The 27,100-nt window shown below is 36.4% G+C and overlaps 1 protein-coding gene across 2 annotated transcripts in view; it reads right to left on the bottom strand.

The window, feature by feature from the left end:
- Positions 1-1,060: 1,060 nt before the first annotated feature.
- The window catches only part of LOC113232430 (probable sodium/potassium/calcium exchanger CG1090), a 61,252-nt gene continuing 35,212 nt past the window's right edge, over positions 1,061-27,100 (bottom strand). Inside the window, exons 2-16 of one of the 2 annotated variants that reach the window (XM_026467152.1) lie at positions 20,656-20,839; positions 15,383-15,549; positions 14,091-14,150; positions 13,052-13,193; positions 12,858-12,968; positions 11,958-12,135; positions 10,408-10,554; positions 9,303-9,400; positions 8,677-8,780; positions 7,545-7,706; positions 5,115-5,199; positions 4,339-4,503; positions 3,996-4,098; positions 3,248-3,378; positions 1,061-2,057 (exon numbers count right to left, since the gene is read on the bottom strand). In XM_026467152.1, coding sequence (XP_026322937.1) covers positions 1,858-2,057; positions 3,248-3,378; positions 3,996-4,098; positions 4,339-4,503; positions 5,115-5,199; positions 7,545-7,706; positions 8,677-8,780; positions 9,303-9,400; positions 10,408-10,554; positions 11,958-12,135; positions 12,858-12,968; positions 13,052-13,193; positions 14,091-14,150; positions 15,383-15,549; positions 20,656-20,839 — 2,037 coding nt within the window. In that variant the 3' untranslated portion in view covers positions 1,061-1,857. The remainder of the gene's footprint in view (positions 2,058-3,247; positions 3,379-3,995; positions 4,099-4,338; positions 4,504-5,114; positions 5,200-7,544; positions 7,707-8,676; positions 8,781-9,302; positions 9,401-10,407; positions 10,555-11,957; positions 12,136-12,857; positions 12,969-13,051; positions 13,194-14,090; positions 14,151-15,382; positions 15,550-20,655; positions 20,840-27,100) is intronic. The other variant, XM_026467154.1, reaches the window with a different exon arrangement.

Genomic DNA, 27,100 nt, shown 5'->3' with positions numbered 1-27,100 from the left:
TTAAGAGTAAAAAAACCATAATGCACATTTGCCGCGACACTTTTATATTTGCAATCTGAAGAGATTGAAATGAAATAACTACCAAAAGCTTACTTAGTTTAGAATATAGGCTAGCATTTCTACTTGTAAGTAAACCTGTAGTCAACTGTAAACGTTTTTAGTGAGTATGTTCTATACGTACATAGATCTAAGTAGAAAATTTTTGTTTTGGGCCTCGTACATACAACATAACACATTAATGAAGTTGTGAACATTTAGTTGCGCATTTATATGAATGGTACACTTTCAATGGACTCACTTAAGAGCCGGGTCACACGATGTGTTGCAGAGCCGCACCGTAAAGATTACGCCACGTTGGCGGTCGCAGCGGTGCGCGGCGAGCGACGACGGAAGAGTGTTGGTCGAACAATGGTGTACAGTCTTTTAATAAAAATGGATCGGAAGAAACTTAAGTTGTTACTTTTATTTATCCCATATAATTTATCTTTCTTGAATTAAACAAATCAAGTAGTCCATGTCAATATTTTCTTTGCTCATTGTTATCTCCTATTAAAAAGAAACAAAAAATACGTAAAAATAAACTGAAACAAGCAAGCGTATAACCATCGTTCGACCGTAAAAACAACTGAACGACTGAGGGCGCACCGGAGCGGTGGCACTCCGGGGCGTGCCAACGCGTACTCACCTCCCCGCCTCATCTCGCTAGTTGCAAGTCCGGTGTACCATGAATGTTTCTATTTAGGACGCCCCGCAGTTGTACCGTTCAGGCGCCGCACCGCCGCCGCAACGCATCGTGAGGCATCGCTCTTACTCGAAGGATGTACAATCATGGATACACACGCGCAATCGCGCACGGACACGGTCACGCATCGCACAAGTAAACGCAAACGCACGAGTAAAACGCACAAACACATACATGTAGACCATTAATGAATGACTTTTTCTTACGCGTTACATCTTTATTTCACCCCAGCCCAAAACAAAAATTTTAAATCAACAGTTTACTATAATATAAGAAATATAATTATATAACACGTTACCTTTTACAATAAAAGAGAAATCGATGTTCATAGGTAATCATAAGATAATAGCATAGTAGAAAACTTAGCTGCTAAATACATAATCATATGCAATATATAAATTATGTAACATCAAAAATAACTACAGTAACTTAGACCTTTATGTACAATTCTTTTACATTAAGTAAGATACATTAAAATGAGTTAGCAAATAAAAATATATCTATATAATTACCTAGTTAACATGTAGTAGCAATCTACAGAGGACTTCTTTTATCTTTCAGTTAACTACTTAAGGCTAAGGAAGTCATTACCGGTTTACATAGACAATTTATAGAAGTAAAAGTTCGAGGCCAAATACGAATTATGTCAAAATATAACCCGGCTATTTCGTACAACATAAAATAATTGTAGTCCTTTTAGTAGAATTATTATGACATTAAAACATTTACCGGAGAAGTAAAAAACACAGTAACGTGAGACAAACCTTGGAAGAATAAACTGCATTTATATAAAATAAGACTATACCTTATTCCGACAAACAAAAAAATTTATTGACACTGTGCGTAAGTTGGTTAAGTTTACACTACACAGCACAGGTAAAGACTGACAAGTGACTATAGAATTCCAAACCAGAGGTCCCCTAGTAATTTTAATTGATGTGTTGCCATTGGAAGAAAGTATAGTTCCAACATTCCCCAACAAGGCTAAGGTTACGTGTAGCTTATCAACGTTGTGTGAACTCTATGCTCAGGCTATATAATTGGCCATTGTATTTTTTACCTCTACGATTTCTTCGAAATAATGATGAAGAAAAAATCGCGTCAATCTTAAGAATTTAATAGCTGGACCCGCAGTCAGGGGGATGGAAATCCCCGAAGATGTTGAGCTCGTACAGGCTAGCGAAGGTGATGAAAAGAAGATACCATACCATCAGCACTGCGCCGTACTTACGGTCCAGCTTCCAGCCGTTGGCATGCGTCGCCACCACCAAGAAGATGACAGTGGAGAATAGAGACAGAGTTGAGTAGATTAGACCTGAAAAATAACATACATTTTAGTCGTGCTGAGTTCGCAGAATGGACTGCCACGTTGTTACAACCTAATATTTATACAGTTGGTCGTAAACTTCTCTCAAAAAGATGACAGCGAAGAAAATTGTATTTTTTACTCGCTTTATCACATTGAGTATATAAACAGAAATAGAGACGAAATTTCATTTAATTTGTTTGAAAACTATTCTGCCAAATCAAAATCATTATTATGACAACTGCGGTCCGATTGGCCAGCCCAAAATCGGTACAATGGACGGGTGTCGTCAATTGTTTCACTTCTAATCGACCAGTTTATCCTGAGCTTCGCTATAATGGCCGAAAATGGCAAAATTCCATATTTAATTACCAATGAAATGTGATTCCGTTTGTTTTGTAATTAGATGTTTTGCTGTTTTTACCACTCCACTCAATGGAACAGATTTAATAAATATAGAATATTTTTGGAATATATGGAGACGTACACACAGGTCAGTTGTTGGCGCTTATTATATATATGATGACTAAACTATATTAAATTTCGACAAAGGTATTTCTTAAAGGTAAACTAAATAATTTTGAGAACATCCGAAGTTAGGTACGTTATGTCTAAAAGTACTTATACAAAAAAGATATTATCTAAAGGAGTTCTTAGGTTTTCGCGATTGTTATACATAGGAATGAAACTATTTTTCCGGATTTAAATCGCGTATATTTGTTTTTTCAAACAAACCGACGTTTCGGGCCCTTTACAGGTCCCATGGTCACGGTCAACCGTGATTTAAATCCGGAAAAATAGTTTCATTCCTATTATCTAAAGGAATTTAGTCTACGTCTGATGTTAGGAACGTTGGGCCGAAAAGTGTCTCATAATTATAATTAAAATGATTAGTTTTGCATCGGTCACGATGTAATACACGGGACGCGCGTTCCGGGGTGCGCGAATGCAAGTGCATTGACCTGACGTTTTAGGTATGTGTGTTATGTGCAAAGCTGGATACATAACACGCTGTACTATTTCAGTTTTGTAATTTGTGATTTCAGTGCAAACGAGAGTTAATATTTAAAAGTGATACAAAGCCCCTTTGCCTGATGAGTTGCCAGGGATGGATGGCCCTTATTTCGTCTCTATTTCTGGTTATATACTCGTTACTTTATTATCACTATTAACAAATGGTAATCTAAATCTAAACTCACCTTTGCTGATAACATTAACGTGGCTACCGGGATGGATGATGGCGGTCTGGATGAACCAGGGCAGACCGAGACAGACGAGAATATCGAACACGTTTGAGCCTACCGCATTTGATACTGCCATGTCGCCATACCTAGACAAGTTAGTATTGCATTAACCATTAAAGTTATCTCATCTATTGTGCCTCAAATTACTCTCTCTCCCTATCTCTGTAGAGGAATAGTCAGACAGGTAATTTAAAAATGTAACAAAGGGAAAATAAACAAAGTTTGGTACACCTTTGAAAACGAATGTAGCCATGATGTTTGAAATTATATGCTTCATTGTGGTCCTGAATTAAAGAAAAAATTATTTTCTTTTTTTTCGTTTCTGATGATATTGCAACGGGACATTATTGATATGCCATAGATTTGTGTGATAGTAACTAAAGATCGATCTCCCGGTGACTTACAACATTATGGCGACTACCGTCCTGTATACTGAATATTTGATAAGACCATAGCCACAATCAAGGAATTGCTATTTATCAAATAACAAAACATGTTACAATCGGCTAAGGAATTTAGGCTTTTGGTACTAGATTGTCACCCTAGGCATAAAAAGTATTGCGCAGCCTTTTGACTAAAGGCACAAAGATATCGTACAATTGTTCTTTTCAACAGTTTGTGTCCGTTAACCGTGATTTGAAAATCAGTCATTAGTTTCAAATTAATAAAGTTCTTTTTGGTATATCTTTAATGTTCATCTTACCCTTCTTTAATGACAGCGAGTGACGAGAGCGCATCAGGGACCGACACTCCGGCCGCTACGAACGTTAGTCCCATGACGGTGTCAGGGATGCCCAGTGTGAAACCTGCATACATAATTTACACAAGGTAAGCAGTGACTGTTGTGGCTGCATCCGTATTTCTGATATTGTTCATAAAATATCGACAATCGTTGTGATGAAAACTTGCCATAGTCTTCATCATAACGACATACCGAGTTCTGATAAAGTAATTTTTATCAGAAGATGATCATTAAGCAATAATCACAAGAAGATAAAACTCTATCTACAAAGAACTTTGTTAGATCTTGTATGTTCGTGACATACCGATAATAGTGATCATCCAGACCATGAAGTAAGAGTAGAAGGAGATCCAAAGCATGGAGATGAGGAAGGTAATGGGGTACCAGCGTCCGCGGCAGTCCGGCATCGTGTGTCGGCAAGACCAGTGGATCGGGTATCCCACATACCACCATGCCAGTTGCAGGAAGTCTAGATGAAAAGGTCCAGGTTATTGTATGTTCCACAAAGATACTCGAAAACCACATTGAGATTATTACTGTGATTCTTGTTTTTTGCGTAAATGCTCACACACACTTAAATCACTGAGAATTTACTGCAAATGTGCAAGAAGGCTACACATACATAGGATATCTATGATAATTTACCGACACTTTTTAAATTATCTGCGAGATTCTGTCGACAGATCTGTTCAAGATATACTGTCTCACCCAGTGTGTTTCTTGTGCATGTACGCGTGTTCGTGTGTACGTATGATGTACAAGTGTGATGTGCATGTTTTTTCTTCTGTCAGCTTCAAGATTTCATTGAAAGTTTTCGTCATATAATGTCGTGAACTAGTTTAATTAATTAAAGCGTAATGTGACGCCTATGGGCAGCCGCGCCTCTTGAGCGTTTCAGTAATTTTTAGTTAAAAAATTGTGATTGCAAGAGTGGTGTGCGCGTGTCACGACTGTGGCGCTGCAGTAGTGCCACTGCACCGCTTCTGTAAGCCTCTAATGTGACCCTATGGCTTTTACTGTCTCTGTAGTCGGGTAGTAACTAAGGCACAGGAAGGGTATTGTTAGCATTTAGTAACTTACTGGCTCCAACAGGTTTAACCAGAGGATTGACGGCTGTTTCTGGATTATATTCTTTCGCTTTATAGTATGTTGGTTGCGCGGCAACCTGTAATAACGGAATAGATTGTATAAGTACATGTTTTTGGATTTTCTTTTCAATTATATTGTCACCCCCCTGATTATGTATTGTCATTCATATTCAACGAGTGTGTACTTGTGGAAATTGAAGTACATATTCGATCTATCTTGTTTTGTCCAATCAGTTGAAAAAGTCTTGGACTTCTAGTGCTATTGGATTTATAATTTTCACCTTTAAATCACCAGTGGTAACTTGTACGATGAAGTAAGAGAACGATTCGTTTCTCTTAATACTAACGATAACCTTCTAACAACCAGCAAACTACAATGAGAAGAGCATTAATAAAATGTACTAAATATAATTACAAGCTTTAGGTTAGCTTCAGGCCCAAGTGAATAAGCCCTCAGTTGTGTATGAAAAACATATTTTTCTAGATACAGATAAAGAAGGATGGCGAAAGCCCCAATAACGACGAAGAGCCGCTCAGGATTTTGCCAGTATAATTTTGCGTTTTAGTTTCTGCCTAGTTATCAATATATTTTTAGAAGTCGGGAATAAAAAAAATGTAAAACATTGTATTTTAGAACAGATGCAAGAACACGATGCAATTGAGCACAGTTCAACCATAGATTAGGTAACGTTCATGTACGTACGTTTCATTTTAAGCATGATTGAATATATACCTACCAGAAGTATTGGTTATTTCTAGTACACACATAAAACATTAAAGCTATAAAATACTGCCATTGAACAGTTACCGGTAGTCACAGCTACCAGTACGTGTGAATACGTCTTTTCGGTCAAACATCACAATTACAGAACCCGATTCCCCAATCGGGTAAAACATTTCCCCAACTGTTTTACAAATAACTTTGGTGTTACCACACGTATTAAAGTATTTACTAGTATTTCACTGTTAAATACTCGATATCCAAGTATAAACAAAAAATATTTACGATGCGTCCCTTAGAACAGAAAAAAATTTGAAAAAAAGAAACTTTGGCGGAATTGTTGACGATTTGGTTTTGATGAAGATTTTAATTGTGATTAATGACATTATTAATTAATTTCTGTAATTATTACCTATCAAAATAATCGTCAGGATGTGCTTTTTCAGTTGGTGTTAAAACTTTAACATTAGATATCATATTCGAATCAGAATCTTATTGGAAAAAATTGTCGTCAAAGCAGAGGTCAGTGCACCTTGTCATTGTGCTTTAGAAAAAAAACTTATTCCTTAGTAAAAGACTTTTTGGAGTAAAATATCACTCAAACACATAACTTTATTTAATATAGATTATATTAAAATATTTTTAGGTCGTTACAATGTGAGTTTTGGTAGGATTCGTTAATTTTCTTCCTCGCGACTTATAGTTTTTTTTTACGACATTTTCGCAAATTTTCGCGTATTTCGTCGCTACCCGCGACTGTTATTACTTTATTTTAAAAATAGTTACACATTATTTTCATATGATACTAGAATCATGTGTTATCATATGTTAATCGATAGGTGTTTAAACGCTTGTCATTTCTTTATATATCCTTTGTTTCTTAATACAGTGAATATACAAAATGGTTAGAAGTAAAGCGTAAAATACTATGAAAATTTCGCAGAAGTGTTCAAAGTACTCGGAAGTTCGACAATAAAGTCGTCTAATTATAATCATAACTGTACTGTAAACAAAAGCTATTTAAGTGCTCTTATCGCCCATGTTATTCTTTTTACGGCAGCTTAATAAGTTCTCGAGTATCAAGTGTTTATATTATACGTGTCTTATCGCCACCCGTAATGTAAACAATAAAAAAGGTACCAACTGGGTTCAAAAGTGACAGGTATCAAGTGGTTTGAAATAATCAATTAAACAGTAAGCAAAAATTAAAACATTACATAGCTATATTAAATGTGGCAGAGTTTGGCAGATTTGGGAATATTCGGGAAGGTCTTTATTATTTTTGGGAACAAACTTTCTGCTACTATGAACAAACATGTGAAGCGAAATACAGGACAATGTTATAAACATAACCTATATCAACTTTATAACCTCAGTTTCTAAAGGCTGTACTCAATTAGCTTTTTTGATGCTTTGATAATGAATCACAAATATTGATAGGTCTCCTTAATGCACATCAACAAAAACACTGGGTCACAAAATGCACGGGATGTGGCCATCCTTCTTTGAATGCGATATTTTCATTATAATGCGTATAATACGGCGTTTACGCGATCGTAGTAAAAATACTGTCTGGGTCTGAATCCCTTCACATATTATATACATTGTGATGTAACGGGGCTTAGGATATGATGGTTCAAAGTGGATGACCAGCGTATTGTTAATTGTGCTAAAGAATGGAACATATGTGATATATTTTACAGGTCGTGTCTGCGGAGCAGCAGGTTGTGGTTGTTGCGGCTGTTGTTCCTGCTGTTGCTGTTGTTGTGGCGCATCATACGGCGGTGGCTGGTCCTGATTGCCCCACTGGTTGCTGCCCCACCCTGTGGTCGCCGGCGCTGCCGCCACTGTACCACTTTGTTGCTGTAATATAATTTTCCAAAATCGAGTTTCGCTCTTATACAAAAAAAAGTTAATTACTACAAAGCATTATTTAAATTTTATTTATTTATTTATGTGCAGAAGTATAACCGAATCGGAGACTATACAAATCTAGAAGACTCGGACCCACTTCGAATGTCGCTTGTGCACTTAAGTCCGATTCATATCCGAGAAAATACGAAGAGATAAAATGATCCCGGCGACATTTCAGACCGTAATTTCCCGGATTCGGAACTATACCAATAGCACGTAGTGCGCAAACTCTCTCAGGGCAACACTAATTTTCATTCGATAATAAACATCGAGCATATAATCAAAAACAGAGACGAAATAAGGGCCATCCATCCTTGGTAACTCATCAGGCAAATGGGCCTTATATCACTTTTTAATAACAACTCTCGTTTGAGCTGAAATCACAAATTAAAAAGCTGAAATAGTACAGCGCCAACAACTGACCTGTGTGAACGTCTCCGTATATTCCAAAAATATTCTGTATTTATAGTAATCAAGATAATATCTCTAACAATGGCGTGCTGTTCCTTTCGGTGGTGTGGGAAACAGCAAAACATCTAATTACAAAACAAACGGAACCACATTTCATCGGTAATTAAATATTAAATATGTAATTTTTCAATTTTCGTCCGTTATATCAAAGCTCAAGTTAAACTGGTTGATTTGAAGTGATAACAATTGACGACATCCGTCAATTGTTTCGAATTCGGGCTGGCCAATCGGAGCGCAGTTGTCACCATAATGATTTGGCATAGTAGTTTTCAAACAAATTAATTGACATTTCGTCTCTATTTCTGGTTATATACTCGATGGTAATAAGGTAACAACCCTACGCTCCGAGAGACGTGAACGCATTGAGGCGCAGAAGACGCGGGGGTTGCACTACTTGTCTCATTATACTATGGATAAGCTAAAAAAATATTTATATTAGGTAGACTACCTCGCCCCAAGCAGTATTCGAGTCCCAGGACTGGTTCGGGTCCCAAGCCTGCATAGGATCGGCATGGTACGCTGCATTATCATACGCTCCTTCTGGATTGTACGCTGTGACAAAAAAAGATAAAATGTTAATTTTGAAATCATATTAATTCTAGTGATAGCGACACGCCTGTCCATAGCAATTCCAGTGCAATTTAAATCGCAAAAGTCTGAGGAGCACTGACACTGCACCCATCACCCTTAGACATAAGTTCACAAGTCCTATGTGCCTGTAATTTCACCAGTACCCTTATCCTTCAAAACCGGAATCCAGAAATGCTAACATTACTGCTTGGAGGCAGAAATAGGTAAGGTGGCAATGGCAATACTGCCCTAGACGAACTCTTTTACAAGAAGTTACTATCTAATGTCATATAATATAATGTACATAGTTAGACTTATTCGTCTAATATAATTACGTTTTTGTCAAAAATGTAAATCAAAATTGAACGTCAACTAATGTAGCAATGGACAATATACTGTATAAATAAAAAACAAACCAGGACACGTGCTATATGTACTGTACGAAATAATACGTAAAACACGTGATGTGAGTTTTTACTCAGGTACAGGTCTTAATGTTCTTACGAGGATTTTGTAGAGGGGTCTCTTTGGTCTGTCCTTCGACTTCGGCGTATTGGCCGTCCCCGGCGGGCGCTGCAGTTGCTGGCTGACCACCCGCGCTCCTATAAAAGTTAACTCATATTGTATATGCTTTAGACATGTTCCGTTCTTGAAGACAACTCTTCTTTAGTAGACTATTCCTAGAAATATATCAATAGTTGCAGTTTTTTTTTTTGTAATACCTAGTAACGGGACGAAGAAGTCGTGCGCCTAATGGTAAGCTACATGCCTGTCCATAACAGTTGAAGTGCCACTCAGAGCTTTAAATCGCAAAGATCTGAGGGGCAATGCCGCTATGCCCGGCATCCTGAGACATAAATTGACAAGTCCAATGTGCCTGTAATATCACCAGCATCCGTACCAGGGTCTGGCACGCAACCCTTACTCATGTTATGGGCTTCGCACTGACCTTACAATTGGATCTCGGATTTCTTGAGTGAACGTTTTATTCGAGTGGTCTTATAAGGCTACTCTTCCGAATATCGTACAATAGTTCCTCAAGGTTCCTTACTGTCTGCAACACTCTTTCTGATGCATGTCAATGATATGTTAATTCCAGGTATCTATGCGTATGCTGATGACAGCACAGTTGTAGATAGGTACTTGACCAATGCAAGGGTCAGTGGAGAGGAAATCCAATCTTGTCGAGAGTCTCTATGGTTAGCCGTTTGGATTTAACACTCAAGGCAGTCTCCGGTTGGGGCGATGCCAAACTTGTCAAATTTAATGCTACCAAAACGCAGGCGTGTCTATTCTCCACAAAACGGAGTCCCTTTGAGCTGACTCCAACTTTTCTCATTCGTGATATACCCATACCGATAGCCGACCGTCTCCAGCTACTTGCAATGGACCTGTCGTCCAATCTGAACTTCAGTAGATACATTGAATCCATGGCCAAAAATGCATTTGTACCCATCTGTTCATCCGATTTAGATCCGAAAAAAAAATTGAGTTCCAATGTATTGCAATGCAATCGCGAAAGCCTAAAAACTCGATATCTACTTACTTACTTTCTTTCTCGTGTTCGTCTCGCAGTTACGAACAGAATTTAGAACGAATATTCACTCACCTGTAAGTAACAAGCGCGGCCTGCTCCTCGCGCGTGGGCAGCTTGAACGGTAGCGGCAGCGTCATCGCCCACCGTTCCAGTGCCGAATTGAACCGCAGCGCAATGCAGTACACGACGTACATTATCAGCATGAACAGGGCCTCTGGCCTGTCCAACACATTATGAAATATACTTATATTAGTTCGTTCGACGTTTGTAAAATAGAGAAGAAGTATCTGGAAAATAGGGAGGGTACTGTGCATGCTCTGCAGCTCATCCAAGGCATTAGCCTTTTGAGGACCAAACGAAGTTCGTGCAAACGGGCTGATCTAGGATCAGGACGTCTCTGAGGTCCCTGTGCGGACTGCACAGGTTATAGTGCCCTTCCCGCATAACAAAGGGGTTGATAAGGAGGGTCACTATTAACAAAACTTATGTGGGAAAGATATGGGAACTGTTCGATGTTTGTCGATATTGTAATTAATATGGCGACATCTCCGTCAGTTTTCTGGTAGCTGTAAAGGTAAACCTGGCTGAGTGAAGAAACTTTCATAAGTTTCTCACAGGTGGCGCTATGGCAAAAAAGCCGTTTAATGTGTCATTACATAGATAAATTTATAAGATTTGGTGACTCGTCCCGTAACTCAATTGATACGCTTAACAAATAAAATCTTGGGTAGCCACGTTGAGGCAACATACACTGAATCGAGTCCAGTTGATTCAAAGGATTTTTTCTTTGTGAAGTACTTTGTATAAAATGGTAGAGTCTGTCTTTTTTGAAGACGGATTAAAATGACATTTGTATGGTTGCCAGTTTCATAAAATTTTTTTTTTAATACTTATGTAGTTGTTGGCGATAGTTTTGTTGATAGATTGTGAAAGAAGATAAAATTTTGAGAAAAATTAATGAATTGTGAATGTTACGACGTTCTAATGATTACTAGTTGCGTTATTACCCTTTTCATTCTTATTTTGACAGTTGGTCTACTAGTATCGAGATCAATTTTTATTATTTAATAAAATGAAAATCTTCAAAATATTTCTCCTCTTTGTATTTTTCATAAACATAGTTCTAAATATTGTGTGGGTAGGTATGTATGAACTTATAAAAATTGACAATTAAAAGGAACTTGCGCTCCGCGATTAGATGAATAATGCATCTACGATGATTCAAATGTAACATGTTCGGCTATTTATTCCATAAGTGTGACCAATATTCAGTTGATACATAGTAGATATCATATTTATCGACTGCAATCATTAGCTGTTCGCAAGCGGGCAACACTTTTGCGCAGTGAACTGTCATTTTACTCGGTCTTCAAAAAGACAGACTTAGTAAAAACATTTTGATATTTAATACAAATATATAGAAACCTATTAAATTTTGTAATGTATGCAATACAAGTTTAAGGGGCATTTTATTAAAAATACAAACAATTACAGCAATTATCCAAAAAACGTCTTATACCTATAATATATTTATATGGTATAAAGTCAAGTCACTTTGCATCACATCTGCGAGTTGAAACTACCTAATCCAAAATAATTAAATTGTGATAATAGCCACTTACCAAGACACATAACCGTTGGCAATAGTGCATAACATGACAAGGATAGATATGGCATAGAAAAAGCAGTCTCGGCAGAGCGGCCACCAGTTGAGATGCGAAACGGTGCCGGCGCATAGAGCGCACACGGAAATCACGAACATTATGTTAAACACCGCTGAGCCAATAACTCCTGAGACCCCTGGAAAGATACGAAGAAAAGATCTATGTTAATAGAATAACACTGCATAAAATTGGTCGGGTTTGCCATTGATGGCTGCAAAAAATAAATACATGGATTGAATTGACGACACAGAGAAACTGAATATTTTAAACACATTCGTTGTTGTTCCACATTAGTCGTGAGTTTATCACATAACTCATCAAATTAATGTTTAAAAAAACCCCGACACAAAACAGTGTAGATACTCCAAAAAGCATCATAAGCCAACTACTCATCAAAATTTTTTTTTGTAATATGAAGAGACGGGACGAACAAGTCGTGCACCTGATGGTACGCCTGTCCACAACAGTTGCAGTGCCACTCAGAGCTTTAAATCCCAAAGATCTGAGGGGCATTACCACTGCACCCATCACCCTGAGACATAAGTTGACAAGTCCCATGTGCCTGTAATTTCACCAGCACCCTTACCCTTCAAAACCGGAACACAGTAAGTCTAACATTACTGCTTGGCGGCAGAAATAGGTAAGGTGGCAGTACTATCCTGGATGAACTCTGTCTCAAGGAGTTCTAGTGTGGCTTGCAGTTGATGCGTGAAGTCGTTATCAACTTCAAGCCGTCGAGCTCTCGCCGCGGCTGAAGATGCCACAGACCGACATAGGTTTTTAACTTATAAAATAGAAGGGACTCTTTTTGTGTCGGGGGTTACAAAAGTTAAAGACTATCTTTCGAACTATTCTTACCAATGTCATCCTGCGCGCAGAATACTCCGATTACGACTGTGGCGAGTTCAGGAGCCGAGCTGCCGGCGGCCATAAAAGTCGCGCCCGCAACGTCTGGGGCCAGTTTAAGTTCTGAAAATACAAGTTCATAATGATTATTGATATTATAAGAATATAAATTGGTCAAAACTATATACAAATTAAAAAGGGCATACCTTCGCAGATCCTATCAAGACTTGAGACAAAGTACTCATCACACACGATGGCAAGACCGATGAAGGTGAAGATGCACACGAGGATATGAATGATAAGCCCACCGTGCCGCCGTGCATATTGCCCCATTAGCGGCTTCGGGAACTGACCAAGAACACGTTTATTATTATATTTTGTATCTTTCTTCATCTAAACAACATATATAAGTACTATCAACAACATAGCCACGAAATCATTAAGCTCCAAATAAAAATACCGTCTCTCCCATTAAAAAATTCAAAATTAATATTTTAGGCCTTGGGAAAGGCGAGAGTCTAAAATAGAAATAATAATAATAATAATAGTTTAAAATAGATAATAATAATATCGTTTAATGCAAAACATGTTGTTACATATAGTGCTTATAGTCGTTGGTAAAGTATCAAACATGTACCCTGTAAGGGCGCAGCAATGTCAATTTTATGATATAGGTACAATTTGATTACCATTAACTATAATATTATTACAAAGAAAATAAATAAATCTAAGCAAATATAATCCGAAACTCAAAAGAATTAATTGTAAAATGGTAGTCAAATTTAAATTTAAAATATTTAAAAAAATCTATTAATCAATTAATTATTAATAATTTTTCAAATAAAAAATGATTAAAAATCAATTAATTATTGTTTAATCGTCAAATTATTCTAAAATTGTATAATAATAATAACATTTGTCAATTAAATCTTCTTAATAATTGCGTTTATTTACTCCGTGTCATTATTATTATGCATTTATTTTATTAAATTGCATAATTATAATATTAAATTTTTTATAACATAGATAACATGTTAACATTAAATTTTTTTATAACATTATAACAATCAACATTAGACAACATGCGAGTCATCTACAAAACAAACCCATCTATGGATTTGCTTAGTGGTTTAACTTTGTAGAGGCAATGGAGTATTCTTATGGGCATTGTTTATGCGAACACGTGAAAATCCTCTCTAATTTTGAGAAGGTCCTGTCACCGGAGTAGGAACTAGTTTAACATACCTGTTCAATAGCTGGTGGCGTGCAGTTCCTCTTTGGATGAACAGTGGGGATCACGTCGTACTGAAAAGATATGTTTTATTTTTTCATTCATATAGGTATGTACCAAGGTACAGTAATTCTACAAGTAAATATGGAACTTGTACCGAGCTATTGTTATATTATATCCATTTCTAAGTCTATATGCAACGAGAGTGGGTGTATCAAAAGTTAATTAATTAATCTTTATCCGATATTAATTACTCGCTATCAATAACTATGCAGAGAGTACACAGACTATAGATAACACAACTACGTTTACGGGTTTGTATCATGGATATAAAAAAATTAGAACAGAGAAGTATAAAGTAAAATTGTACCTCGTAATAAAACGGATAATAGACTTGGATTTAACACAGTTTTCTTTTAACAACCGTTCTTCTTAACACCTGAGGTCTGCGACTTCTGCGTAGATAAAGTACGCTCGAGTAGCCTACTGTACTATACTAATTTTCATAGTTTTATTGGTTCTCTATACAAACTTTCATCCCTTATTTCACAAAAGGTAGTCAGTCCTTCTCGTAAACTAAAATTCATCAAAATTGGTTCAGCGGGTTTAGATTTAGGCTTGAAAACGTAACGGACAGTGTTACTTTCGAATGCATAATAATAATTTGGATTAAATCTCGGTGATGAAAGCATTTTTGCCTAATATCCAAAAAAGAATCTCATCATGGGCAACTTTTGGTTGCTGTTGAATGGTTACCTATATTATCTAATTATTTAAACGCGAAGCGATTCAGTTTAACGAAATTAGAGTTAAAAGTCTCATGTCTTGTACATACTAAAATAAACGAGTAAATGGAGCATATTAAAATCATCATTTCCTTAGTTTAAAACTTTAAAAGTGTTTTAGTTGAAAAGTCATAACTACAAAATTGAAGACTAGTATTAGATAAAGATACATGGATAAACGACACGGGTCTAGATTCTACACATATTTGATTCAAAGTGCATTTAAATTTATTTGAAAAGAGTAATCCCTAAAGTTTCTTGCTCGTTCCAGCACAGTGAACAAGCAGTAGCTTAAGAAATTACGTTTTCAAGTGTAAATTTATTTTACCTATGGAATAAATGATTCTTTGACTTTCGACTTTGAAAATAATTTCAAAAAGTGATTATTTTAAACATATTTTTAGTACAGAGACGGATAACAACTTTTATTAGAAACGCACTTACGTCTATATGCAGCATTGAACACTGAACTGAACTTTATCCATGTAAATTTTATCAATAAATAGTGAAAGAAATCTGACCTCAGAGTACCCAGCATCTTTTTGTATTTTCTTCTCTCCTTCCTCAGTTTCGTCGGATACCCCTGCCTCCTTCTGTCGGCCTTTGCCGTTCTTCGTTGTTTCTTCTTCTTCATCATCATCCTCTTTGCTCTCAAGAGTTGGCGATATTCCTCGAGTCCGATCATCCTCTGTGAATAAGATGTTTGTTCATAGTTCCATTACAAAATGGAGAAATTTGTGTTAGTCAATCACTAATGTTAATCAATCATGAAACCTATCAGGGTGCAATCAATCAGTTTTGTCTGAGCCAACAAGTAGAGCCGCGAAAATTTTGTATAAATGTTTGGTTAGGTAGTATTTTGATTTGTATTATAAGTCAATGGTATTACGTATTTTCTTGAGGTAATATTTTCCGATTTTTCGGGCAGACGGCGTGTTCAATAATGATCAAAGCCCCTAAATAAATCAAAAGTCGAAAAAACGTCATTGGTGAATATATAATACGACTGGTGAGTGTCATCGCGCAATCTTTCCCTTTTCCTTCCAACGTCTTTACACGCGCGCTCATTCACGCACGATCACGCGCGATAGATTGTATAGTAAAACGATGGTAAAGCCCGATATTAAATCATTAGTGAAATCAAAAAAGTCATTAGTGAATTTGGATTTTATATTGCATTCCACGGGTCAATCAATTAGCCAGTTTACATTTTCTAACAAGTACTTACTACGTAACTTGTCGTTTCCGTTTAAGAAATAGACAAGCTATGTCTTCCTTTGTGGGTATGCACAGAATGTAAATAAAGAAATGGCAGTGTCACCCTGATTGCAGCTACACAATGATCGCCAGACGTAGTGATTTTAGCAAATCGTTCTTATTAAAAGGCCTATATCCAGGTATAGACTGTAACGAGACAAAGGAATAAATTGCGTAAATAATAAAAAAATCTAGTATTTTGTGTAACATTCCGACCGTTACACACATACATATATAGTAGATACAAGCAAAAATAAAGATCTACTTCATCAATGCATGCAAAATTTGAATATGCTGTGTCTCCGAAAATGTAAACTTATACTGCCTTTCAATGCGCCGTGTCTTAAATCGCGACTTCTCAATTATTGGCCCTCGTCCTTTGCTTAAGCTTTTTATTTGTGCGGATAATAAGGGTCCCAGAAAGGACTGGCTATTTCGGGTAAGCATGGAATGAAATGTTTGTAGCTTTGACTAAATTAATATTTGAGAACTTCGCACTTTTTCGCACAAACTTAATTTAACGTTATTAGTTTAACACCATGTGAAAAACGAGAGTCTGGAGAAAAATACGATTTCAGAGTGTCCATTCGCGGTCAGAGTTAACATATAATCGTCGATTATAAAATGAAACTTCTATAGCGTCATTTTAGATAGTTCGTTAAAATACGGAAATTTGGCTTTACAACTTACGGAGCGGCAAAAAGGATCATTCTCGTAACGGTTATTTTCCAAGAAATACATTTAGGTTGAAGAAGGAAAGGTAACCTATCTACATAATTAATGTTGTTTGTTTTTCGTTGTCGTTTGTCGTTTGGTGGTTTGGGTGCAAAATGAATCTCCTTTATTGTGTCGTGGCAAACGTTTTGCATATGTCAAAGAAAATTTAAAAAGTTTTTTTTTTCATTATTAACAGTTACTAGTTACAGAAATGTGATCAAGGCTGAGCGGAATACGTGCTGTCTTAATTATAATACAAATTACAAAATGCTACTTCAGGAGTATTGAAAATATAAAATACAAAATTCTGTATTTTGAGCTCATGTATTCAAAATACAATCATTACCACTAACCGGACGCCACGAAAGTATTTAGAACATAAATTACAGAATACATTTTAAGGTGGTAATTGAAAAGCAAAATACTTATTTGTATTTGTCAATTACTAGTAATCCAAATACTATTCATCGCCGAATATGATAAGCAGTGAGCGTGGCATTGCTTACAACCAAAATGAATTATTAGCATGCTTAAAATGCTAGTTAGCAATAAGCATTTCAGCTTTAGAACATTCCAACCAGCAGCTATCGACGCACAGTGTGTTATTTTACATTAGTTGCGGACATCCGAGATTTGTGGTGTTTTTAAATGAGTAGGAATAAGGAAATTAAGTAAATAGAAGCATTTTATAACAATATCGTTAAATTTCAACAAAACTTAGCAAGTATTTAATAGTAAATATGTTTACCCTCAATTTGGCGTGAAACCTGAGTGCTTGCCTATTTCTGAGGTGAGCCGTATATGACTCTTGATCAAAGGTCGGAAAATTGGATACATATTGTACCTACAACTCGGTACCTTGCTAGCATGGAATGCGCTTTTGTATCGGGTACCGGGTTTTGACGAACTTACGAAGTCAAGTATAAAATTGAAGGAAAATAAACGTTATAAAGCTTTTAACAATTTTTAACCCCAGCCAATGCACGGTGCATTAGATAGAAAGAGATAACTGTAAAATAATCTAAAGGTGCGAGCGAGATGGATATACCTGCTTGTCCCCAGCAGTGTGTTATTTTGCCTTAGTTGCAGACATCATCGTTTTATGTGTTTTTTTAGAAAGATTTCTAAAAATACTCAAACAAAGTTCTTAATTAAACTCTCCCGTTTATTTTGTTTGTATCTATCATAGTTTTAGAGAAATGTAAAAAATCGAGAAAAATCCATAGAGACCATAAAATCAAATTATATCCTATCCTGTAACCGATTTTTCATTAAATGTTTCATATTATGATAAAAAAACTATAAAAGCGCCAATAAGTCCAAAAAATAATCACGCTATCCTAGAGCACAATTTTTTTTCTACAGTTTAATCCATTTTTTCTGAAGACTTTGTAATATTAGCATGTTTTTTCAACGCGGATTTGTTAGTTACAGTAATAAGTACTACCATAAAAAGATCCAGATGCGACAAACACAAGAGACCAGAAATATTGAATTTTTAAATTTTGTTTTAGGGCTGTCACTGAATATTTATCCAGTCTGCAAAGTGCAAAATTTTATATTCATTGAGTGTAGCACATTACCAATAGGTATGTTATCGGAGCAAGCCGGTGAATCAAGGGACAAGTTTTGACGTTATGATCGAGAGCACCATACACGAAAGTTGGATCGGAAAACGACCATCACATACTTATTTCACCGTGCACTGGAATCGTCTGATCTTATTTATCCTCTTTGACACTTAGTACACGTCACAAACAAAAAATCTCTACCTATACCTGATAAAGTTCTTCGCCTTCTAAGAGTGACCACGGAAAATGTTCGTTACCCATCAGAAGACATTAGTATTGAAGCTGCTGATATCACGCTAGCAACAGACGAAATCATTCTGCAATCCGATAATGAGGAAAATGTTGCTTTCAGCATTTGCCAGGATAATTTATTTTTATTTACACAGCGTAATGCAATTACGTGAATATTATAACAAAATACGCCAATACTATGTAACGTATATTGTTTTAAATTATTTTTGACATAATTACTTCAATTTAATTTATTTCACTTGATTTAAAATTTAACTAACGCAAATTATAAATGTAAAAATTCAATTAATGTACCATATGGACTATGTTATCTGAACCTCATTAAGGAATTTGAAGTGTTGAAGGCTACCAAAGCTCCCACATGTACGAATAAAATTGTATATTTACTAATGCTAAAATAAGTTTACATCTTTGTATCTACTACTACGTACAAGTCTATTCATATTCGAAATAAATATATTATTGTTGTTGTTGTTTTAACACATAACCCACCATTGATTCACGTATTCGGGTAAAAATTTATACATTTTGTGAGAACCCTATTTTCGTCAGAAATCTATAAAAACTTTAGAAACGCAGTATCTTCGAGATTTTCCAAGATAAACGTTTACTTTTCTTTATTCGATAGATACATTAAATGTACTATATTTGAAGGTGAAAAAAAATTCTAATTTAGTACGGTTAATTTTATATAAATATATTTTTAAAATTAAAAACATTTTTTTTTTCTCGCTTTTTTGTGCGCTGAAGCACTTACGATTTTCACATTTAATAAAGTTTAAATAGACAGTCAATTTGTATTTTTTTCAAAGGGATGTTTCACATATTTCGGGAAATACAGGCAAAAACATTTTTGTTGCAGTTCAGTGACCTTTCGAAAAAAAAATTATATCTCCATAATAAAAGTAAATATCTAAACGGGTGTTTCTTAGTACAATAAATTAGGATTCAACCTATTGAAATCGAACATAAAATGAGGATGTCCGCAACTAAAGTAAAATAACACACAGTGCGACGAGTGAACCCCTCTGCCAAAGGTACGAGGTCAGTTTATACAGTGTTTTATTTTTAATTGGGGCAGTATGAAAATCCGAAACTATAGGAGATACAGGAATCCTGTCTTAGAGCGGTTGCACACGGCGACTATTAGCAGCGATGCAAACGCGATGCAGTCGCTAATCATCTATCATTCACACGCGCCCGATTTTAAGCAGCGATGCAAACGCGATTGCAGCGCGCGGTTGCGTCGATACAAACGCGCGATTGCATCGCTACACTTGGGATTTATAGGCGATTGCATCAATGCTATCTCGCGTTTGTATCGATGCAGTCGCGCGTTTGTATCTATGCAGACTAAAAGCGGCCGTGTGTAATCAATCAATCACTCTTAGGAACCATTAAATATTTTGTGAAAACAATTTTGGCATAGTAGTTTTTTTGGTCATGCGTTAGTTGTCCATAAAAATGAATAAAACTGATTAATTTTTTTAGTGCCGATGGACTGAGTTTCGTGTAAAGATAATTTCATTGTATTGAAGAAAAAACTTGGGACACCAAGAAATTGGTCAAATTCAAATCACAAAACGACCTAACTAATAAGTATTATTTTTACATAAATGATTTTAAATAATGCATTGAGTTTGCAAAATATTATCGAGCAACACATAGCACATAATCGTGAAGTCCTTATTTTTGCGATATTTTGTAAATTTTAATTACCTATATTTATTGTTGTAAGCTAGATTCATTTAGACGCTTACGGAAGCGCTGCAGTAGCACCACAGTGGCGCTGCAGCCGCGCCACTACCTAGATTATTTTTGAAGATTCTACCCCGTTCACACGGCATGTCACTGCGTGTTCTTTTGCAGTATTCGGTGTGCGTTTGTATCCGGTGTGCGTATCTTAGTACTTACTTAGTACAAATAACTTGTGAACGATTCCATTATAATGTAACATATAAAACTGGTTGTGAAATATTCAACTATGACTATCATACCGTTTACAGATGTTCTAACAGTCTCCATAGCCTCTGTGGGCGTGATCTTCTCAGTGATCTCATCAGATGTGACCTCGGTGATCTCTCCAGTGGCAGCAGGGTTCAGCACGGCTTGGAACACGGAGTACGCGATGAAGAAGACCGATACCGTCAGCCAGCGGTGCCGACGCGGACGGCGCATCCTCTGCACAACAGAGACAAATAAATTGAGATACGTCTCAATACAGGTAGTTCCCTATACATTAAAACCAAGGCGTATTACCGAAACCAGTTTTTTATGAAGTATTCAATTAGAATACGTATTTTTTTCAAAACCGTCTCATTAATCTAATCCACTACCTTCTAACATGGTAACATGACCGCAACTCGGCACTTCACAGTCCATATTATTTTTATCAGAGAAATTTATGTGACTTATGTGAGTGTACATATAAAACGTACAGATTATTATAAGAATTATGCAAAAGATATGTTAATTTATACACAAATTTCACAACTTTAAGTAAACAAATCAAGTCAAGCTCTATGTGGATAAGGCTCCGTTTTGGGTGACGAATAAGACCTTGGGTGACGTATTTGACAGCAATATTTTTGAGCCTGGGAAAAGTTTTTAAGGTAGTATACTAGCTATGAATCCTTTTTACAGACAATAAAGATTTCAGCATTGCCTTCAGGATGTGTCAAACGTTACGATGTTAATAAAATGAAGCGATAAAAATATGAGACTTTGTGACAAACTCAATAAAGTATATACTTATATGACGATTGATCTTGTATCTTGAAGAAACGTTCAGAGAGAATACTATCACAGTTAAACCAAATATATGCCTCTTACAAACAATTTCCCCAATATCGACACAATTGGCTGGCGGGTTGTTGATCCCTTGAATTAGGGTAAGGAGGGTCTTCGAATAAAGAGATTCATGGATTAATTTATTCGTTGTAACGAGCGTTTTTATTATGTCACGTGGGTGGGGTGTGTATAAACACACTCAGCTACGCTGACGATATGGTTCTTCTCAGTCCCTCGATTGGAGGCCTGAGGAAGCTGCTTTTAATCTGTGAGCGCTATGCTAGGGCTCATGGGTTGAAATATAATGCTGCAAAGACGGAAATGATAGTCTTCAGGGCTGGGAGGGGTCCGGAAAAGGTTCCGGATGTTTTTCTTGATGGTTCGCCGGTGAGGAGAGTGCGTCAGTTTAAGTACCTGGGTCATGTTCTTACAGACGACCTTCGTGATGACTTAGATATTGAACGAGAGCGGCGGGCTTTATGCGTAAGAAGCAACATGCTCGCGCGCAGGTTTGCGAAATGCAATAAGCAAGTCAAGGTGACCTTGTTTAGGGCTTATTGCCAATGCATGTACACCTGTCAGCTGTGGACCAGCTTCACCAGGAAATCTTACAACACGTTGAGGATTCAATATAATGACGCGCTCCGTATCCTGGTGAAGCTACCTAGATTTTGCAGCGCGTCGAGCATGTTTGCAGAAGCCCGCATTCCGGATTTTTTCGCCATCATACGAGCGAGAGTGGCCTCGTTCTGGAAAAGAGTGTCTGCATCTGACAATGCAATCCTGAGAGCAGTTTGTGACTTTTCATCCGACAACTCCATTTTTAAATACTGGCTGTCTGTCCACCGGGATGCGAATCGAAAATGACAATTACCCATTTATGGTACTGCCTATCTTATTTTATTTTATTTCTTATTATATTATTGTATTTTATAACTTAATTGATACTTTAGATTAAGAGTAACTATTTATTTGAATGGGTTTATTGCCTGAATAAAGAAAATTATTATTATTATTATTATTATTATTATACAAGGCATCGTAAAAAATAGCTAATATGATAGTTATTACAGCCGCTAATACGCGTTCTTAGCGAAGCGGCATAAAATGAGTGGTATAAAGTGGAATTGGCCATAAAAAGTTTATGTTTTTTCAATAAACATAAAATTAATAGTAATAGTGAAACCCACACAAAGCTTTCAAAGAACTTTTTGTTGGTAAATCTTAAGAGAAACATAAAAAATAATAATAACAACATTTTGAGACTTTGATAACAGTAGATTTAGTAACTGTAGAGCTCTTTATGAAGTCGCAGACAAATGCAATTCGAGAGTACTTATTTAGTTGTATGCTGAAGGATACTTTGTATGCTGCAAGGCGGATCACAGCGATTCTATATAATATATGAACTTTTTGTAACACCTTTTGTAACATGTGTATCACACAGAAATTAATGAATTTGAATTTGGTTATTATATTGTTCTATTATATTGTTTGTATGTTACTCCTTAAGGTATATATTGTATGGGTCTTATGACCTGAAATAAATTACTGAATAAATAAAACTAAATAAAGTGCCACCTTACCTATTTCTGCCGCCAAGCAGTAATCTAGCATTACTACGTTCCGGTATTGAAAGTTGCTGGTAAAATTACAGGCACATGGGGCGTCAACTTATGTCTTAAGGTGACGGGGTGCAGTGGCAGTGCCCCTCAGTTTTTTTTATAATATCAAGTGACGAGACGAACAAGTCGTGCGTCTGATGGTAAGCTACACGCCTATCCATAGCAGTTGCAGTGCCACTCAGAGCTTTAAATCGCAAAGACCTGAGGGCCACTGCCACTGCGCCTGTCACCCTTAGACATAAGTTGACAATTCCCGTGTGCCTGTAATTTCACCAGTACCTTTTACCACTCAAAACCGGAACGCAGTGATGCTCACATTACTGCTTGGCGGCAGAAATAGATAAGTGGTAACACTTAATATGTGCGATTTAAAATTGTGTGTGGCACTGTAACTGCTATTTTCGCATTTTATTCATGTATTTCATTCGTATATATATTTATGATTTCATATGGTGAAACACTTTGTACTTTAATCTGTCAATTATAACTTTTCTAAATTTTAACAAAAATCTATTGTCTGCGGTACTCGCTACTGAACTAAAACAATAATTTTAGTTACTTTAAAAAGAACGTCGAATTTTTGCTAATTAAAATATCATTATGAAAACATAATACCGAGTTGTTAGGTTTTCGCGATTGTTACGCATGACGTCCTCCGTGGTCGATTGGCTTGCACACCGGTCTTCATGGTGTTGCCATCTCTGAGGTCCCGGGTTCGATGCCCGGCCGAGTCAGAGTGGAAAGCTAACCTTTTTATATTGTCTCGGGTCTGGTTGTTTGTAGTACCGTCATTGTTTCCGATTTCCATAACACAAGTGCTTTAGCAAGTACTTTGGGATCAGAACAACGTATGTGATGTTGTCTAATATTTATTACTTATTTATTTATAAAAATGAAACTGTTTTTACAGATTTAAATCGCGTATATTTGTTTTTTAAAACAAACCAAAACGTTTCGGGCTCTTTACACGTCTCATGGTCACAATTGACATGTATCTAACACACGTTGAAAATGTAATACATTAAAATTGTTTGTGTTTAATTATTTTATATATTCGTAGATAAAGTTTTGTATGCAATCATTACATAATTAGATCTTAAAATCTCGTACCTATTACTTACCTCGTAGTCTAAACACGGTACTCGGCTTAAGAACCCTCATTAGACAACGATTGCATAAAATATTTGTCACTTTATGCCAAGGGTGTACCCTTCTCCCAAAATATTTTTTCTTGCAAAATAGAGAACTTTAAGCAGAACGTATACTATATTTTTAATTACAATACTTACAGATCTTGTATGTAAATGATATCAAGTTATAAACCACCCTAATAGCTGCTACTTGACTCAAGTCAAAGGTTTAGAAGTAGTCGATACGCCTTTGAAATACACCCTTTCATAAACTCAGTATTTAACTTTTTGCTCTATTGGCACCAAAATGCCATAGTGCTGGCGTTTGACGCTAAGATTTCGGAGAGGCGTGACTCGCGAATTTGCTCTATCAATCAAGCCTATGACGTCAGCAACATTGCTACGCGTAGCGACGAGTTTAGGTTGGCATTGATACGAAAGTTTGTACGCTAATAATTATACATTCAACTGCAATGACCATGTAAGACTAATGTGATTTGATGACTTTACACGTACTCAGTGGCCCAGCGGTTAGCATTCTGGATTTTTTTATGATTAAGGTGGTAACACGCCTGTCCATTGCAGTTGCAGTGCTGCTCAAAGCCTTAAATCCCAAAGATCTGAGAGACTCTGCCACTGCACCTGTCACTCTGAGACGCAAGTTAACAAGTCGCACGCGCCTGTAATCACCAGCACCCTTATCCTTCAAAACCGGAATGCAGTAAAGCTCACATTGCTGCTTGACGGTAGAAATAGGTACCTTACCTATCTGCCACCTTGGCAGTACTTCCCTGGAACTCTTTCACATGGAGGATGGATGAACTGCTACTAATTTAATTTAAATTTAACGAGAGCATCTCACATTCTGTTCGCGGTGGGACAATGTTTGATGAACGAATGTTTCTGATCTGGGTATTTAAGTCGGACGGTTAAGCCTCGAATTTAAAATCAAATAAAACTAATTCTTTAGTTTGAAACAAGCATGTAGTATATAGGTTTTAGTGTTTAGCACATATCGTCGGGGATACTGCAATTACGCGTAACTAGCATTGGATTATGAGTTTCCGTTTCGGTAATGTCGTGGCAACCAAATTAGCATGATATACGAGAATATATTGTTATCAGTCCGTAGACAACATAATTTAATGCTTACTGTGAAAAAATGAAAGTCTTAGCCATTGAAATTATAAAGTATAATAACGTTAAATGCCTCTCCTGTAAAATTTGGTTTAGTCAGATACGCGCCTTTTACCAATGCTATGTACGCGGTTTGGCACTGTCCCCGACGATATTATGTACGTTTTCAATAAACCTTGACAAAGAAGTCATTACTTTCCCGCGGAGAAGTTCATTACTTTCCCACAGAGAAGGATTACAATAGCTTTTACATACGTTCCTCGTTCAGTTTCACGCAATATACTCAATCACACGCAAGGTCTAGGATTCTGATTTAGAATCCCAAGCGCAACAAGGTCGGCTACTCTGGATTCAATATAGCACCTCGTCGTAAATACAACATTTTATTGGCTAGTGACACAATCTACTGTTATGACATGTGTCCGAACGAAAGTTGATCAATATATTTTATAGTACATGTGGTTTCTGGATACGAATAGTGCCGCACATATCGTTTTTGTCGTCGTGTTTGTCATAAAAAGTGATATGAGGATATATACAGAGAATTACCGCCGTGTAGGTACGCATGGAAAGTTTTTCTCTTTCATTATGTATTTTTGTAGCAGTGCACTGTGAAAGGCTCTTACTCTGTTGCTATTAGTGACTCTTTTCATTCTGAAGTGAATGAAACTGAGGTAGAGGTGCAATACTGTTCAAGGGGTCTTTTTTAACCGACTTTAATAGCAGTAGAACTCCTTGTGAAAGAGTTCGTCCAGGGAAGTACTGCCACCTTACCTATTTTTGCCGCCACGCAGTATTGTCAGCATTAATGTGCTGTAAGGGTGCTGATGAAATTACAGGCACAGGAAACATGTCAACTTACGTCTCAGGGTGACAGACGCAGTGGTAGTGCCTCTCAATCTTTGCGATTTAAAGCTCTGAGTGGCACTGTAACTATTATAACAGGCGTGTAGCTTACCATCATGCACACGACTTGTTCGTCCCGGCACTTGAAAAAATTAAAAAAAAATGGATGAGGTTCTCAATTCGACATATTCTTTTTGTATGTATGTTACGCGATAACTCGCGATACGGTATTTGTGAATCGATTTTGATGCTTCTTTTTTTTGTTGGAAAGAGGGTACCTCACTATTGAAGAAAATATTCCACCACTAAGTGTTGTAAACTAGGGAATGAAACCGATTTTAATTATAACTAGGCAACAAATGTGTAATTCTACGAACTTTTAAGGTCGGTTATTTTATAAGAAAGTTACAGTTATTGTATACGCCACATTGAGACGTAAAGTTAACAATCTATTGTGACACAGTACTGGTATATATTTATGGAATATCATTATGTTTTTACTAATCATATATTGTTTGTCAAAATAATCTACTAGTTTGTTATTATTATTATATTTCACAGCATAATGTTATATTATATGCTGTAAAATAGTTATATTTTTAGATATTAATCTGTATTGTAATATAGATTTTTAGAGCACTCTATCTACTTCGTTTAAGGAAATTGGCATGTTTACAACTGCGTCACAATTTATTTGCGTTTTTATACTTTTTGTGCGTCTGAATAATGAATTACACATATAATAAACGGATACCAGGCATAAATGGAAGCTTTTGTTACTGAAGTTAAGACTTCAGAGTGTTCTCGGTTCTTTTGCGGGGCAAGCTATTCCGTACTACGACAGGATTCTAAAGGCTGTTTTGGGCCTTCCCCTTGATAAATTCAAGAATCATTTAAAGGTATTTATATTATTA

This window comes from Hyposmocoma kahamanoa, unplaced genomic scaffold, assembly GCF_003589595.1.
Source record: "Hyposmocoma kahamanoa isolate Upper Pololo Valley unplaced genomic scaffold, ASM358959v1 76, whole genome shotgun sequence".
NCBI lineage: Eukaryota > Metazoa > Arthropoda > Insecta > Lepidoptera > Cosmopterigidae > Hyposmocoma > Hyposmocoma kahamanoa.
Note: the sequence above shows the minus strand (reverse complement) of the source record. Positions and strands in the feature narration are given on the sequence as shown.